Source organism: Cyprinus carpio, chromosome B19 (genome assembly GCF_018340385.1).
Source record: "Cyprinus carpio isolate SPL01 chromosome B19, ASM1834038v1, whole genome shotgun sequence".
Classification (NCBI taxonomy): Eukaryota; Metazoa; Chordata; class Actinopteri; order Cypriniformes; family Cyprinidae; genus Cyprinus; species Cyprinus carpio.
This window is the reverse complement of record NC_056615.1, coordinates 13,347,221-13,364,820: the sequence shown is the minus strand read 5'-3', so window position 1 is coordinate 13,364,820 and position 17,600 is coordinate 13,347,221. Positions and strand designations below refer to the sequence as shown.

At 35.8% G+C, this 17,600-nt stretch overlaps 1 protein-coding gene across 1 annotated transcript in view; it reads left to right on the top strand.

The window, feature by feature from the left end:
• adgrb2 (adhesion G protein-coupled receptor B2) overlaps nucleotides 1-17,600 on the top strand; it is a 255,499-nt gene that overhangs the window by 158,535 nt on the left and 79,364 nt on the right. Inside the window, 5 exon segments of the mRNA XM_042745491.1 lie at nucleotides 4,210-4,318; nucleotides 4,462-4,608; nucleotides 9,329-9,404; nucleotides 12,229-12,331; nucleotides 15,455-15,498. Of these exon segments, the coding sequence (XP_042601425.1) occupies nucleotides 4,210-4,318; nucleotides 4,462-4,608; nucleotides 9,329-9,404; nucleotides 12,229-12,331; nucleotides 15,455-15,498 (479 nt within the window).

Genomic DNA, 17,600 nt, shown 5'->3' with positions numbered 1-17,600 from the left:
CGTGAGCCTGCTGGAGTGTTCACCATGTCCCCTCAATACTCATTCTGTCTGCCAGAATATTAAAGGGGAATTGTGTCTTTTTTTATTTTAAAATACTTTCTTCTTTCCCAGTGTAAAACTACAAGTAAGCCATTTCTACAGCAATGACAGATAGGGTCAGTGGAAAAAAAGTTGGTGAAGGTTTTGAATGATGTGTATTGCTTTTACAAAACGTTTCACTTTTATTTATTTTACCAAAATGTGACTTATCTTTCAATTTCATTGTCACATTATAAAAAAGGATATTAGGGCAGCACTTGACTTTAATTTGTTTATATACACTATACCGTTCAAAAGTTTGGGGTAAGATGTTTAAGATATTTACAAAATATTTTTTATTATTATTAGTAGTAGTAGTACTTAGTACTGTTTCCTGTTGTAAAATGGCAAAGCTAAATTTACAAGCTGATTGCAGGTCAAGAAACATCTCCTATTTTTATCAGTGTTGATATTTTTGTGGAAACCGTGATGCATTTTTTCCCAGTATTCTTTGATGAAAACAAATAAATAGAATATAAATATTTTGGAGCATTGTGCATTTTTTTTTATTTTTTATTGCCACTTTTAATTAATTTATTGCATCCTTGCTGAGCAAAAAAAAAAAAAAAAAAAAAATTAATTTAATTTAAAAATCAGCAGTAATAATTGTCAGCAGTACTATACTGTATACAGTTTCTGGGACGGATTGAATAGTGAAGTTTGCTTAAAGGGGTCATATGATGCGATTTCAAATTTTCTTTTCTCTTTGGAGTGTAACAAGCTCTTGGTGAATAAAGAAGATCTGTGAAGTTGCAAAGACTAAAGTTTCAAATCCAAAGAGATATTCTTTATAAAAGTTGAGACTCGTCCACGCCCCCCTGAAATGGCTCGTTCTAACATGCCCCCACATATCTACGTCAGTATGTGGGAAGATTTGCATAACGCTGCCCAGATGTTCATGTAAAGAAAGAAGGCGTACCTTTTATTCTCGTTGTAGTACTGTTGTTGCCGCCGGTGCCATGTAGTATAGACGCTGTGTGTTTCACTGTGAAAGCGAAACTACTTTGTTTGGCCTTCCAAAAGAGTCACATGTGGTTGCAGCAAGCACAAGGTACGCTCCTTCGTAGAATCCGCTTGCTGGACCGTTCTCAAGCCGCCCGCCTCTGCTCATTCAAGCCGTTCAACTCTAGGCCTCTGGCCTCTGCTCACTCATGCTCACTTGTGTTGTGTTGTTTTGTTTAGATGGTGAAGTTAATTTGTTTTTTTTTTGCATTAGAAAAGAAGACTAGGACTAGTGCTTTTTTTCATGTTTATAATGGGTTTTATGTTTTTGTCTCGTCGCTCCAGCCGGACAAGGCATCACAATATGTAATGAGACTTAACATTTCCGTCACATGCTTGAGGCATTTTGGCCAATCACAGCACACGTTGCTTTTCAGAGAGATGAGCCTTGTGAAAATCGACGCGTTTCAGAAGGCGGGGCATAGAGGAGAAACAATTATGTACAGTATGTGGAAAATAATGTGTTTTTTTTTTTAACCTTAAACCGCATAAACACATTTCATTACACCAAATACACAAAATAATGTTCTTTTTAGCAGCATCATATGACCCCTTTAAACAATCACTATTTAAAGGTGCTGTATGTAGGATTGACACCGAGTGGTTGAACTAGGTATCGCAGTCCAAATTCAAAATATTGGAGAGGGTTTTTTTCACCTGGCCACTCCTCAGACTTGACGTACACGCAGGTTGCCAGATTGACGACACAAACAGGAACGAGCACACTTGACAATGAATGAAATTAAATGCGCTGTATTTTCCGCCAACTGGCAACCCTGGGTGCCGAAATACAATTGGGTAAACTGCCAGTGGGCGGGTTTCACAAACCAAAACAAAGATCGACATACCGGCCCGGGAACGCACATTTTCAAAGGAGAATAACTGACTGTATTGTTTCCAGATAAACAAGTATGTTAACTTATCATGTTTCTTAAATATCTGCAAACATATTATGGTATTTTTATGCTTTAGTAGAGTCAAAATCTTACATACAGCACCTTTAGGTATTGTATTTAGCACTTGACAATATTATCCAATAGACCGTGACAGCTGAAACTCAAGTTATAATATTTTGATTATTTATAATGTGTTTATATTTTGAAATTGTTATTGAATGGTGAGTGTCAGGTTATAATATTTTTATTATACTTTACAAACGGAAAGTAAATGGGGACGATATTGAATTCATTTTGACTGTATGTACTGTACACAATTTCTGTTTTATCAGAACCTGTATATTTTTGAGCCATTACTTTTTTTAGTTTTCTTTTTCAGTTACAGTGAGATTCTGAAAACTGTAGCATAATTTTTACATAAACATGACACCTGTTCAGGCTCATGCATCACAAGCCTCTCACTGTTAATACTGTATGTCTGTTAGTGAATGTACAGTACTTTATATGTGTGTTCTTGTGTTTGCGATTGTCTTAGTCTTGCTGCCCTTCAGTAACAGAGCTTTGCCACACCATCTGGACTCTTACTGATTGGACATATAACAGGAGCTATTAATAACAGAGAAATCTTGAGTTTGCATACTGAATGAATATGAATCCAAGCAATAATGTTTTCATGAATTATGCATGATAATACATCCACTGTATCTTTTCTTGGAGTAACATATAAAAATACTTAAATTGTATTTTTTCTTGGGGTAAATTTTTTGGTACATTTCCATGAGATACCATGTAGTTAGGGTTTCATTGTTCTACCATGGTTTTTGTACATGTAACGTGATAAAATTTGTGCAAAAGCTTTAATGATAACAGGGGATTATATGAATTTAAATATAAATATAAAATCTTACAAAACTTTGGTAGCTAATATTGTGGTATTAACGTGTTGTTTTACACAATACCACATTAAAAGTTTTTTTTTTTTTTTTTTTTTTTTTTTTTTTTTGCATATGGTTCCATGGTAGTACCATGTAGAGACTGTTGTCTTTGGATATGGTTCTTATTGTATTTGCTTGTGTAGAATGTTGTCTGTAAGGGTGTTTTGATGTTGTTGTCCGTGGCAACCGGTCTTCTTCAATTGCATATTATACCAGAAGTCACAATGCATACATATATATACATATATTTCACAGAAGTCACAATTTACCAGTCAGATTTCTGTCAACTAGCGTATTTTCAGCAGACTAAGGAAATTAGGTCATTTTGTGAAAGATACCAGAAGCCTGTTTGGGAAAGAATGATGTAAGTTCCCCTCCTATTTATTTCAAACCTACAATGAGCACCAATCTACTCTGGATGCATATAAAATCACCATCTGCCACATATTACAATACGTTTAATTTGGGATTAATTCAAAGCAAATACAAAACAAAAGTGTATATATTCTATAAATTGGAGTCCACTATGGCATGGAGCAACACCACATTCCTCAGACAATCACAAATGGCTTTTTTTTTTCCATACATGGGAAGAAAGAATAAAATTCCAATTAGATTGAGAAATGGGCTCCAAGTAAAGAAACTTGACAGTGAAATGTGCAAGTGGCATGCTGTTTTATGGAACAAAGGGCTAGTGAATTAAAACCTGGTGCCAATTAATAAACATGACAGAGCGGAGGGATGACGATATTTACTGTGCCTCATCTCACACGTGGATGCTTATTTTCCATCATAGTTTCACGGCTGCATCATAAACTATCACGATTTGGCTGTAAAAATAGCACTGAAAATGAAAAATTATTGAAGACAGAATTTATCGGCTGTTTGGTTGTATATATAGATTTGGATGTGAAAATTTATTTGAGGATGAATTTTTATTTTTGTCAGTAACAAACAGCTTTGTTTGTCTTTAGTGGTTTTTCTGTCTGTTGTCTATTACGAGCGTTATTATGTACACTATCGTTCAAAGTTTTGGGGCCGGTTTTTTTTTTTATTTTATTTGGGTGTGTTATGTTTTGCTTAGCTGATTTTGTTAGCACTTCTAATGTGCTGATTTTGTGTTCAGGAAACATTTCTTATCATCAGTGTTGAAAACAGTTGTGCTGCTAATTTTGGTTGAAAAAGTTTTTTTTTTTCTCCAGAATTCTTTAATGAATAGAAGATTTAAAAGCATTTATTTGAAAAAGAAATCTTTTGTAAGATTATAAATATCTTCACTGCCACTTTTGATCAATCAGGTCTCTCCGGGTTCTGTGTTACTGATGAGAGTTGTGGAAGACTTCATTCATCTAGTTGGAGAGGCTCAAAAGCCGTTCCAGAGCTTTCTGGCCGTCACCAACAACCTCAGTAAGTTTCCATGGCATCCACTAAAGTGCCACAAAAAAAAGGTCATGTTGGCCTGCAGTGCAGATCTCTTAAAGGTACATCCATGAGGTGTTTAATATTTGAACTTTTAAGACTGTTAATCTGTCTTTCTCTGGTTCTGTCAGTAATCACCATCCAGCGAGAACCGGTTTCAGCTGTTTCCAGTGACATCAACTTCCCCATGAAGGGGAGGAGAGGAATGAAAGACTGGGCACGTTCTGCAGACGACAAACTCTTCATCCCCAAAGAAGTCTTCACCCTGTCTTCTGATGGTGAGTGATATGGGATGTGTTGTGTTAGTGCCTGTTAACAGATAGTAATCTTACAGGTTTGATTCCAGCTTGAAACATTTTCTAATCTGTTTATCCAAGACAGAAGCAAAGAGTTTTAGTTATGCCTAAATGTGATATATACAATGTGTAAATATACATTATTGTTTGGGTTGTGTTTTCAACGATCATGTTGTTTTTGTGGTAACAGTATGTGAGTTGCACTGAATCTCTGCGTGCAGCTCCATCATTGTTATTAATGAGATCCTTTGGTATCAGCAAGAGTTTCAAACATCTTTCTCCTGTCTTTTTGCCATCCCTCCTAGAACATGTACACACTGCCTGAGCTCTGAGCATTGAATCTGCATTAAAATGCAGGAATGAGTCACCTAAATCAGTGATGCTCAACAGACTTTTCATTGGACATCTACCAGCGACCATACACAGTTTCAAAATTGTTTGAATTGTTAAACTGAGTTTTGATGATTTCATGCTCTTGGCAGCCAAAAATTCACTGCACAGAATGCTTTGTGGTTAGCAGAGACTATTTTCTTATTGATTGCTCCCATGTTTATGTAGTCTGGATTATATTTTCTTTTACCTTGTGTAGTTTTGTTAGTGAGTTTGGTTTGTGGTTGGATGTGACTGTTTTATTATTTGTTGATCTATGCAAATCTTCTACAGTATGACAGACAGAGCTTGTGCCAGGAGATTTAATTTGAGAAACTTTAATGTCAACAACAAAAGATATGGGAAATGGGAACCTTTCTTTTAAAACTTGAGAAGCTTAAAGGGATAGAAATGTTGTCGTTATTTATTCACCCTCATGTTGTTTCAAACCTGTATATGTTTCTTTCTTATGTTGAACATAAAAGAAGATATTTTGGAGAATGCTGGTAATCAAACAGCTGATGGTCCCCATTGACTTCCATAGTATTTATTTCCCTACTATGGAAGTCAGTGGGGACCAAGAACTGTTTGGTTCTTCAGAATTCTTTAAAATATCTTATTTTAATTTTTTTTTCCCTTGACTATATATAATAATATGGCTATTTATTATTATTGTCAAAACAGTCCTGGCTGCAACTTTCGGGTCAAAATTGCACCTGAATTCACTTGAAAACAAGAGTTAAGGAATGGGACAAAAAGAAATGCTTTCCTAGTCATATTATTACCATAACCAGTTTTTGCGATCATGCTCAAATGTTTTGCGAGAAAATACAAAGTTTCTCAGGGGAATGCAAAATCCATGTTTTTTGCAAGCGAACACAAAACAAACATTGAAATTAAACTTATTTCTTCTCCCAGCTCATATTTTTTCTGTATTAATAAGACCATCCTGTAAAATATTTAGTTAAGTATAAAAAAAAAATTCCATAGCTCCATTGTCTTTAGATTTTATTGCTAATTTGCCATTTGCTATTCAAACATTTTTCCACATTCAAGTAGCTATAGGAGCTGTAATTATATATCCATTTCCAGCAATGAAATTAGCTACCAAGATGGCGATCAATTGTCATTTTCTGTGTGTACTGCTCAGAAGAACTCCCATTCTTAGATAAATAACCAAACTCTGTGTGTACAATTCTTAGCAGCATTAAGCTTTGGTATGTACAGTCGTGTTTAGCTGACTGCAGAAAAGAACTGAATTCAATCAGTCAGTGCTTTGAGAAAAGACACGGTTGAGAGAATAGGAAGAATAAATGGGCCAATGAAATGTTGGTGGTATGGGAGGATTAAATGGGCTAATTAATTAGTATTGTTAAGATAGCGAAAAACGAGAGATATTCTGCCTGAGAGAATGAAAACACAGGATGTGGTCCGGGAAGAGCTGGTTTGAAGGCTGAAGCGAGTGCTGAATGAAATGAGAAAGAAACAAATGGACATCAAAGAAATGACCATTATTGCTAGTGTCTTGACGAGTGTCTCAACAACTCCAGGCTAAACCATTACAGACCTGCCTGCCCATGGAGGACCACCCAGCAGGAAATAACAAACACTTCCCGTCTCGACACGCTCCCCATTCTGCCCACTGCCATCGGAGATAAGATGGCTCCCTGGGCTGAGCTTTGTCCAGAATGGTTTTCTGTTGAAAAAAAGGAAAGGTTCATCAGGGCCCTTTCTCAAAATAGCATTGTTGAAGTGATAGCTCAGAGAATAGAGAGAAGATAGAAGTCAGGCTCCATTCAGACCAGACCAAAAGGGCTTGTTGTGTGATTGTCATCTATTAACTCATAGTTTAAGATGCTGGCAGAAGCGCTGTGGAGCTGATTGGCATTTGATTTGCTGAGTCTGATAGAACTGCAGTGTTGCTGGATGAGTCACGTCACTTGTCCTGTGACATCCCCGTTCTTAGTGAAGGGAAGATGCACGCCTCCCTTTATTCATCCTTTGACAGAAAACTGAGCTAAATGAGAGATTTTGGGCATTAAATTAGCCGTGAAACTGGCTGATTTTAGTTATTTTTAGCGCATGATGGTCCAAAATAGAACTGCGATTAAACTTAATGTGTCTGTCTGTGGGTATCTTTCAACGACACAAAGTTTTTTTTTTTTTTTTTTTTTTTTTTTTTAAGCATCAGTGCTGGTATTATTCACAACAACAACAGCAACAAAAAGCTAAAATAAAGCTAAATAAAATAATAAAAAAAGGTTTGCTATTTGAAATAAAGCTGAAAAATGATATAAATATTAGCTGAAATTATAAACTATAGACTTTATAACTATAGAAACTATAACAAAAAATAACAACAAAAAACATTTTAAGTTGAAGTATTCAACTTATTAAAACGAATAAAATGGATAAAAAGATAAAATATGAATGAATAAAATATGACATCACATAACAATAACTAAAACCTAATCTGAAATTAAAATAAAACAGAAAAAATATGTATATATATAATATATATGGTAAAATATACCATAGAACAAAATGTTTTCAAATTTATGAAGATAGATAGATAGATAGATAGATAGATAGATAGATAGATAGATAGATAGATATGAACATTTATTTTCACAATAAATATGCATTATCATGTCAAACACAGATAAAAAAAAAAAAAAAAAAAACTGTTAAACATATTTAATAAATGTTCTTAGGTTCTAAACCATAAACAACTTTGGAGAGGTACAAATATATGCTTTTGAGATTACATTATTCACTCATACTTTGTGACATGCGTATTCTTTTGCATCAGAGAGCATGCATATTGTGTTCTGTGATTTTAGAAAGCTCTATTCAAGCTAAATTATTAAACCTTAAATTTCATAATGTCAGTGGAAATTGCAACAGTGTTTCAGCCATGCTTGGCTGAGTTTCTCTTCATGAAATTTGCAGTAAAATCAGAGCCTCTGAAGTGCCTTAGAACAGGGCTAAATGCTCATTTTCCATCTCTGGATAAACTTTGAATAGCTGCGAGGACTTCCAGTGCAGCATGAGAACAACAGAGCAATGAAATGTGGACTTTAGGCCCGTTACATCACCAATTACCGTATCACTTTCACTTTGTGTCCGAAGCATGTCCTCCATAAGTGAAATATGATGGCATTTACTCAGGGACGAGTCTCACTGGAGGCTCACAGCATTTCGTGGAGAAGAAGAATTGGATGAGACTGAAGAGGGATGGAGAAGAAAGAGGTCCTTGATAAATAGTGTTTCAGAAAAGAACAGATGATGAGGTTCATGTGGAGGCAAGGCATTCGTGCAGAGTAGAGAACAAAAAAAATGATATGAAAAGCACGGAGATGTGTGCTGCTGAAACAGGGCTACGGAGCCAGTAGGGAGGAGTGGACAGATGGCCTGGGAACAGAATTGGTGGTCATATCTCTATGAATCCCCTCCTTTCTGTGTCTTTTAAATGTCAGGCTTTGTTCTGATTCTCTCTAAGAGTTTTCTTAAATGCCCTTCTTTTATATTGTGCTTTGTGTTATTGGTTCCTTCAGCTGGAGCTGCATATTATGATCATAACATCGTAGAGATGTGTGTTTTTCTTGCATATTTGAGTATGAGTATGTGGATCAGTGACATAATGCTCAGGTTTTTTTTTTTTTTTTTTTGTCCTATGTATTAATGTACAAAAAGTGAGTGTTTGTGAGAGAGTGTGTGTATTAGATTAAACACTTAAACTTAAATGAGAATGTTATATTATAAAAATTTTATGTTCTGCTTTATGTTTTTGGAGCTGCATATTATGATCATGTGATGTGATGTGTTTTCCCTTCATATTTGATTTTAAGCATATAGATCAATGTTCAATGTTATTTTTTTTTCTTATGTATTAATTTATTTAAAAATACAAAATAAAATAAAATAAAATATTAAATTAAATTAAATACTTAAACTTATATGAAAATGCAGTTTCCACAATGCAGTTAAAAAAAAAAAAAAAAAAAACTAATTCTGAATGAATTTTGTTACTTTTAATTAATAATTCCTTATTAGAAAGTTTTTACTTACGATTCATTTCATTCATTCATTCAAATTTATACACTCCCTTGTATTCAAAATATAAATAAAGTATATTATTGCTTGATCACATACATTTTTTTATATATATTTTTTAAACTGATTTTTTTTTTCTTCCTTTAAGAACTTCTCAGATGTTTTATTTTAAAAGTTTTCCCTTCTTTATATAGTTCAATTCATTTGGAGTTTTAATCTGGGAAATTCAGGATGTTTCATGTATTTTTTTGACAATTTAACCCTTTCTGTCTCATAGAATCAGACGACACACCGTATTTTGTCATCGGAGCCATCCTGTACCGCACCCTCGGCCTCATAATGCCCCCACCAAAGTAAGTCCAGTGTTTGAGTGTCTGTGAACATGTGTTTATGTATTTTAATACATTTTTTACAAGGACATTCATTCTGTTTCTCTGCATACGATTGACACCAGCTGGCAGAGACAATGGACAAAATTGAAATTGATCCAAAGAATGAAAGTGGAACAATCATTAAGACTGTTTTAACTAAGATGCTTATTTGGAGGTCTTGACCGTACCCTTTATATTCTGATGGGAGGTCAACAGTTCATACTACTTTATACAGGATTAACCGTGGTCAATCCAGTAAAGTTTCCCCCCCTTTGTAGGCTCATTGTGCTGCCACACTATCTTCTGCTCTAGTTTATCAGCAGCAGTCTAAAATGGACATGCAGCGCTGTCTGTTCCTAGAATACCTCCTATTCCTGCTCCACCTGTTAATCCTGTGATCCATGCCATGGATATTCTGATGTTGTGCCAAGGGATGTGGCTCTTAAATCCTCAAATTTTCCGTTACACAGCCAAAGCCTTATCAAACTGACTCAGCTGTTCTCACAGAGATTGACACAGGGGAACATTATTAGTCTTGACAGACACTAAAAGGTAAAAGCAAAGCAATTAGAATTTGTATTTTTTCGAAAAAATTATGTGATTAGTTTTCTCTTTATATTTAACTTGGAGTATGTGGTTCAGTGACACAAACTTATTTACTTTTTAATTCAAACATTTTTGTCCTATTTATTAAACTTTTTAACTTAAAGGGTTAGTTCACCCAAATATGAAAATTCTGTCATTAATTTCTCACCCTCAAGTCATTTCAAACCCGTAAGACCTTCGTTCATCTTTGGAACACAAATTAAGATTTTTTTCAATTGAATCTGCAGCTGTCTGACCCTGCATAGACAGCAACGCAACTGAAATGTTCCCCAGAAATGTAGCAAGGAGATCTGTGAATGAATCCATGTGACATCAGTGGTTCATCCGCAATTATATGAAGCTACGAGAATAGTTTTTGTGCGCAAAAGACAAACAAGCAAAAAATAAAAAAAACAACTTTATTCAACAATTTGTCTCCTCCGCATCACCCTGGTGCCATTTTGGAGAATATCTCAGCTGCGACAAATTGTTGAATAAAGTCGTTTTGCGCACAAAAAGTATTCTCGTAGCTTCGTATAATTGCGGATTAACCACTGATGTTACATGGATTAATTCACAGATCTCCTTGCTACGTTTCTGGACTTGGGAACATTTCAGTTGTGTTGTTGTCTATCCAGGGTCAGACAGCTCTCAGATTCCATCGAAAATATCTTAATTTGTGTCCCGAAGATGAACGAAGGTCTTACAGGTTTGAAACGACATGAGGGCGAGTAATTAATGACAGAATCACTGAGAAAATTATAACAAGATACTTCAGTATCTTAAGTCTCATATAGTAGCTCAGGTTTTACAGGGACAGTTTTTACATACATTTTGTTCATATTCATAATGGCACGCATCATTTGCGCTTTCAGTGTGAACATAAAGAGCACTTACGGGAAAATATTCACGTTGTGCACAGTTAGGGTAAGCACGAGGCTACATTTTTAGATTTTCCATGTAACTGTGTTGCCATTGCCATCAGTATAGCCACTACTGAGAGCCCGACTGTATTGAGAGAAAGGAGATAAGTGTAATTAGACTGATTTGTACAGCTGACACCGGGGGGTATGTAGAGTCATCTCTTCTCCTGCTCAAGCCCTGCTGGGGTCTGTAGTTCACTGTCCAAACTCAGATCCCTCAACCCTGACGAGGAACACAAGAGCGTGCCGATAACCGCTGCTTGTGTTTGCTTCTGTCGCTTTCTATTGTGAGCCATGTTAGAGGCACGGGTATCCAGGTCATTGCTCCTCAGTGTGGTTGATTGTGACGGAGCTCGTTGAATATGTATGGGATCAAGGCTATTTGTTTGTTTTTGGTCTGCTTTTGCTTTGTGTCTCATTAATTTTCTGCGCAGAGCACACATTCTTGCTCTTGCTGCCCCAGGGGGAGCTAACCTGCCCGATTTGTTTGTGACAGAATGTAACTCCCTGTGACCCAACTCCCACAAGTTTTATCTCTCTCCGTAACGCACACACACACCCTCACACACCAAAAATAGATAGCGCAGGATGGTCCAAAATAGCTCTGCCAATGGATTTAAAACACACAGACACACACACACAAACGGTGGAACTCAGCCATTGTATCATGCTCTGTCACGGTTTACCTGCCAGGGTTATGCACCATTCAGAATTCATTTGAATCAAATTTCATTTAAAATGCAATGAAATTTAAAGAAATTCACTGCAGTAAATGTATTAACCAATTCTAACAAGTATTTGAAATGTATTAGAGATTTGTATTTAATTTATTTATGTATTTTTGTTTATTCTATTTTATTTAATAAATCAAAAACAAATTTAATAAAAAAATATTTTTAAAAAAATTAAAAAATGTAACAAAAATTAAAATCTGTTTTTATGTAAATTATTTTGGCAATATTGAACCTAGTTTAGAGAGATATGTGTAATCAGTTGAAAAAAAAAAAGTGTTTGAGAATAAATATGTTGAATATTTTCAAATGAACCAATCATTTTGTGACAATTTGTCAACTAATAAACATTCTCTATTGTGTGACTGTGTTTGAACTGCCATTTTGAATTTCATCATTTTGTCATTTCAATTCCATTCCCAATTGAACATTCTGTGGGCTGTGTCCAATTCAGTCTTGAAGGGAGCCAGTTCTTAAATTCTGAATGATGTCTAATCAGCTGAGTATTGTTTGATTTTAAATGTAGTCAGTTTTGGATCTAACGCTCTCTGTGTTCCTTCCTGACAGAGATCCATTCGTGATCAGCTCGAAGATTCTGACTGTGACGGTACGTCCTTTACCCAAGCCCACTGAGCCCTTGGTATCAGTGGAACTCGCCCCTTTGCTCAATGTAAGTACTTCATACTTTTATTTATATTTTAACAGGCTTTAATATTAACTAAATCACTTGGGTGACTAGTTGAAGCACTTTTATTTTCTAATACACTATCATTCAAAAGTTGGGGTTGGTGAACTTTTGTTGTTGTTGAATGTCTCTTCTGCTCAGCAAAGCTGCATTTATTTGATCAAAATGCAGTAAAAAGAGTAATATTGTGAAATATTAATTCAACATTAATACATATCGGTTTCCTGTTTTAAAATGTAACTTATTCCTGTGATGGCAAAGCTGAATTTAAAAAAAAAAAACTCTCAGAAATAAATTCTCATCAATATTGAAAACAGTTGTGATGCTGAATATTTTTTGTAAGTTTAAAAGTACAGCAGTCTTTACCGTCACTTTTGATCAATTTAATGTATCCTCGCATAATATAAGTGTTTATTTAGTTTTAAAAAATCTTACAGACCCCATGAACTTATGAATGGTAGTTTATATATGCAGAATAGAGGAATATTTTCATATATTCTCAGAATTTTCCTCACACTTTTTTTAAAGGTCTGATTTTCACTATTAACAAACCATTAACTACAACCTTTGCCCCAATAAACTCCTAATTTGCTGCTTATTAATAGTTATTAAGGTAATTGTTAAGTTTAGGTATTGGGTAGGATTAGAGATGTAGGATATGGTCATGCAGAATATGTACTAATAAACAGCCAGTGTGTTAATAATACGCATGCTAATGAGAAACTAGTGAGAATTGGTCCCTGTACTAAAGTGTTAACGAATTTTCATTTCATATAATTTCTGCCTTCTTATATATTCTTATATTTCCCCTTTTGGTTCTGTACTGCTAGTTATGACCTATAACCAATGCACATTCACTCATGCTGACAAATTGCCTTAGATGCAGTGAGCGCAGACTTCTAGTACAGTAAGTCTGTTTGAACACCATAATCAGGCACGAAATACAGTTCTGTTAAAATGACCCTCTATTAATGATCCTCTGTTATGAATAGAACATCTTTAACAATCCCTAAATGCACAGGACATAAAGTACTGCACATAAAGGCTCTCAATATTTTATGTGGGAAAAAATGTAATAAAAATATACCCTCAAGGGTTTTTTGAAAATTGTGAGAATGCTGATTGTTTTGTTGTTCATTGGTGAAGTAATCTGCTTGGTGGAGAATGCTGTTGTTGTGTTGTCCTAGTCGTCATGGCAACCTTTACCTGCTGTCTCCTCTATAGAGGCGTGAGTTATGGGAATGCGGGAGTGGACGTGATTCGTGAATGTTTTATATGTGTGCGTCCCCCTCGTGCCGAGGTCATGACCTGTCCTGGGTAAGTCCCATCTGCGTACGAAAGACCTTGGCAGGGGTCAGTGTCCAGATTGTCCAGTAGAGCCCCGGCCGCAGATGTGTGGGAAATGGGGGGGGGGATTGGGGGGGTGGATTCTGATGCTGTGTGTTGGGACTTGTCCTTTCTGTGTGGACAGCTGCTCTGAGCCATTCTGACTCCCAGAGGCTGCTGGGAATGGAGGCAGTGCACTCCAGCTGTGTCATTGGCTGGTTTCCTCCCCATTCATCAGTCTTAACACGGGCTTACTGGCGTCTACACTGGTTATTGATCACTGATGTCCAATCGCGTCTGGCTGTCAGTTTTGATTTTAAATGATTTATTCTGTTGGTTGTTTTTGTTGTTTTTTTTTAATGATTTGTTTGATTACATGTTTTGTTGGTTTTGTTTTGATTATGAATTGGAGTACCAATGCCATCTGTCTGTGGTGCTGATAAGTACATTCGAGCCAATCAAATACCACAAGTCCATACTGGACACTTAAAACTGGCCTTAGCAAACATATCACAATTATCGAACATCTGCGTGAGTGTTTCTGGACTGATTAGGCTGCTATTCTATCCTGAAAGCCACTGGAGCGGACTGTGTCAACCATCTGTCATTCAAACACTTATTACTTTGTGTCAGCTGTCAAAATGTAATTCAATCATTTGATCCAACCCAGTATGTGGCATTTTTTAACCACTTGGGGCACAATGAAATGTTAAAAAAATCCTGTATAGCACCTGTATCACGCTGAATCCATCTTCATTGGAAAAATACAACCTCACTGAGACCATATAACAAGATATAATTGCCCTCTGATTCTGGAAGTCCTAGAGGGAGTCTGTTGTACCCCTGAAGGTCAGAGGTGATCATTGTTCAGGTCATACGATCCCATGTGGGACTCCTCTTCCTGAACAGACATAGCAGGCATAACTTGAGCTGAGACAGATTAGTCAATTATAGCAGTTGATTCGTTTATGAATCAATAATGAGCTGTTCATCCAACCATGCACCACTGAACCCTGATTAGAGTCTCACACTGGGCATAAAGTGAGAGCATCATCGCAGACTCTCACAAATCAGTGAAGCAAGAATGAGCCTTTTTTTATGATTCACCTAGTATGTACTCTGGGCTCAAGAGAAAGTTTTTTAGTTTTTTGTTTTTAAGGAAAATGTGTGTGTGTGTGTGTGTATATATATATGTGTATATATAGTGTAATATTGTGAAATATTATTACAATTTAAAATAACTGTTTTATATTTGTGTATGTTTTATGTTTGTTTATCGTGTCATAATTTATAATCGTGTTGACGATTATTTTTTTTAATTGTGTTGACCCTTATATTTTTAATTGTATTAATAATTAAAAATACTTGTTTTAATTTGAATGTATAATAATAAGAATAATTGTAAGAAAAATGTCACACATCTCTTCTACCAGGGAGTCTTGGTCAATTTTAATTTATATTAGTTAACACATTATTTAACCAAGTGGCAGAAATATGGTATATATTTTTCTGAAGCTAAACATTTCACAAACAGTTTATAAGAGAATTTTCAGAATATGTTTGTTATGTATGTGAATATTTGTGTGTTTGCAGATGCCACCTGTTTTGATTATGTTGCTGAATAAATCGATAAAATTCACATATGTTCTCCCACGCTTCATCTCCCTTCATACAGACACAAATGCATGCAGTATATTATTTCTTTCTGCTGTTCTACTATGCGACACTATTTGTTTTGTCTTGTTTTAGAGTCATTCCTAACTTTTTCTGTTTTTCTTTCAGGGCACAACGGATCCTCAGTGTGTTGTCTGGGACTACGGAAACCCGTAAGTCACAAATCTGCACCCAACACACGCATGACATATTTCAGATCTCATTTTATATTTATTCAACCCAGTTGAGAGCATTTTGACTTCAGTGTTTGTATTCGCAGACTCATTAATAATCAGAATTCCTTGTATTGGAGTTCCTTTTTCTGAATTAATTTTGTTGATGTGTTTGAATTTGCATCATTCTTCTCACCTCATGCGTTAAAGTGAGAGCTTGTGTTTTCAAAACAAAATGCCTTCAATCTCATGATCTGATTGTCTTGTGAATCGATCACATCCAAAAACCTGTCAGCAGTCATGGCAGGAGGTTTATTACTGTATTGTCTTCAAAAATCAAAACAATGTTGCTTTTCCTGAGGGATCTCTGGTTATGAAATAACACGCTGTGTCCTGTTTCACTCTGTAGTAGTTCCCTATAAAGTGAACACAGTCTACAGTTAATTGTGCTTTCAGGTTCTCAAAACTACTCCCCCTATTGGCAGAGCTCGTAACAAGCATCTCTCAGTCTAGATGTACAAAAAAATTTCAAACAAAAGTGTTTTTTTTTTCTTATTTTGACTGGATCTCGATGACGTAATCCTGTCTATTGATATGCTTTGGTTGCGTCTTTGTGCCTGTTTATTTAGGAGCTTTGAGAGTGCCGCATGTATTCTAGTTCACGCTCTGTTTGTATTTGCGTTGGAAAACATCTGCGCTCTGAGTCTGTTTATATCAGGGAGGAGCAATACAAAAGAGTTTTTGAAGCATCACAAATAAGGTGAGAGAGAAAAGGACAAAAAGAGACGCAAGGCAGAAAGACACACGTCTACACTGAAGATACATTCACAATGACAGCGAGTTACAGTAATGCACTGACAATAAGTGAAAGAGACTGCTAGCGAAGTTTGACCTTCGGCAACTTTGGTCACCGACTAGACACCTTGAAAGTGAGCGACACAGCATAAGGAAGTTAAAATGTTGCATTTTTTAATCAGTGAAGCTGTCTATGCTGCAGACTTTGTTGATTTTGATGACAGCTGTGCATGAAGCACCTGTGGAAACGCTAGAATCTTGTGTGTCCTGTATGCTCGGTTGGCCAGTATTTCCTTTTGTGTAACTCCCCACTGGCACAGCAACACCTCACGCATCATTAATACGCACCGGGAGGTGGTCGGCACTGCAACAGGCACTCCTGACTAGACAAGAGAGTGGCGGGCGGTAATTACTGAAGCAGAAAAACCCTTCTATCTGTAGGCCGTAAAGTCAATTAACGCAAAACCTGATTACCTCTCCCACCAAATTACATTCCAAATCATTCCGAGATGAATGTGCTAGTGTGATTAAAAAGCGGCGAGATATCGAGATTTTTATCGTTATTATAAACCAAAACATGGCAAAATCACTCCTAAAGCCCATCCGGTGGATTGAAGCAACATTCATTGCCCTTTATTCATTTTCAGATGCTTAAGGGGGAGATTGATACTGTACTGTATAAAAGAGAGAATAACAAGGCCTTTGGACTTCATAGGTGTTTTTTTTTTTGTTGTTTTCTTTTTTCAGTATAGGTCTGTTTGTGTTGGTGCTGCTTTTTTCTCTCTCATGCAATTATCTGTTCATTTAAACTATTCCCTGCATCAGACTTTTCAAGATTACGATCATCTTTCTCTCGCCTTCTGTTTTATTGTTGTCTCCTGTACCACAATAGAATGATTTCTAATTGCTTCCAGCTCACTGTAGTTATTGCACTTTGCCTGTGCATAATCAAGTGAAAATTGTGCAATCTTCTTTTTTTCAGTGAATTAATTTATTTAAAGCAACCATCACTCTCTGACGCAGGTTCAATTTCCACGATTAGCTGAAGTGTGTCAGCAGAGAATTGTTCTTAATATTTGCATGTCTTTTAATGCACTTTATCTCCTGCTTTCTGTTGAGATTGACTCTACAGGTTTTATGTTTGGGGTCCCAGAGAACAGAGATATGCACAGAAATAATAATATGAATTTCAAAATTATTTTACCTTATTTTTTTTTTTAACTTTGTGTTTATTTGGCATAATGAAATCAAGTTAGACTACACCCTAAGTAGACATGCATTAAAAACCTGTGTATCCGTTATATATA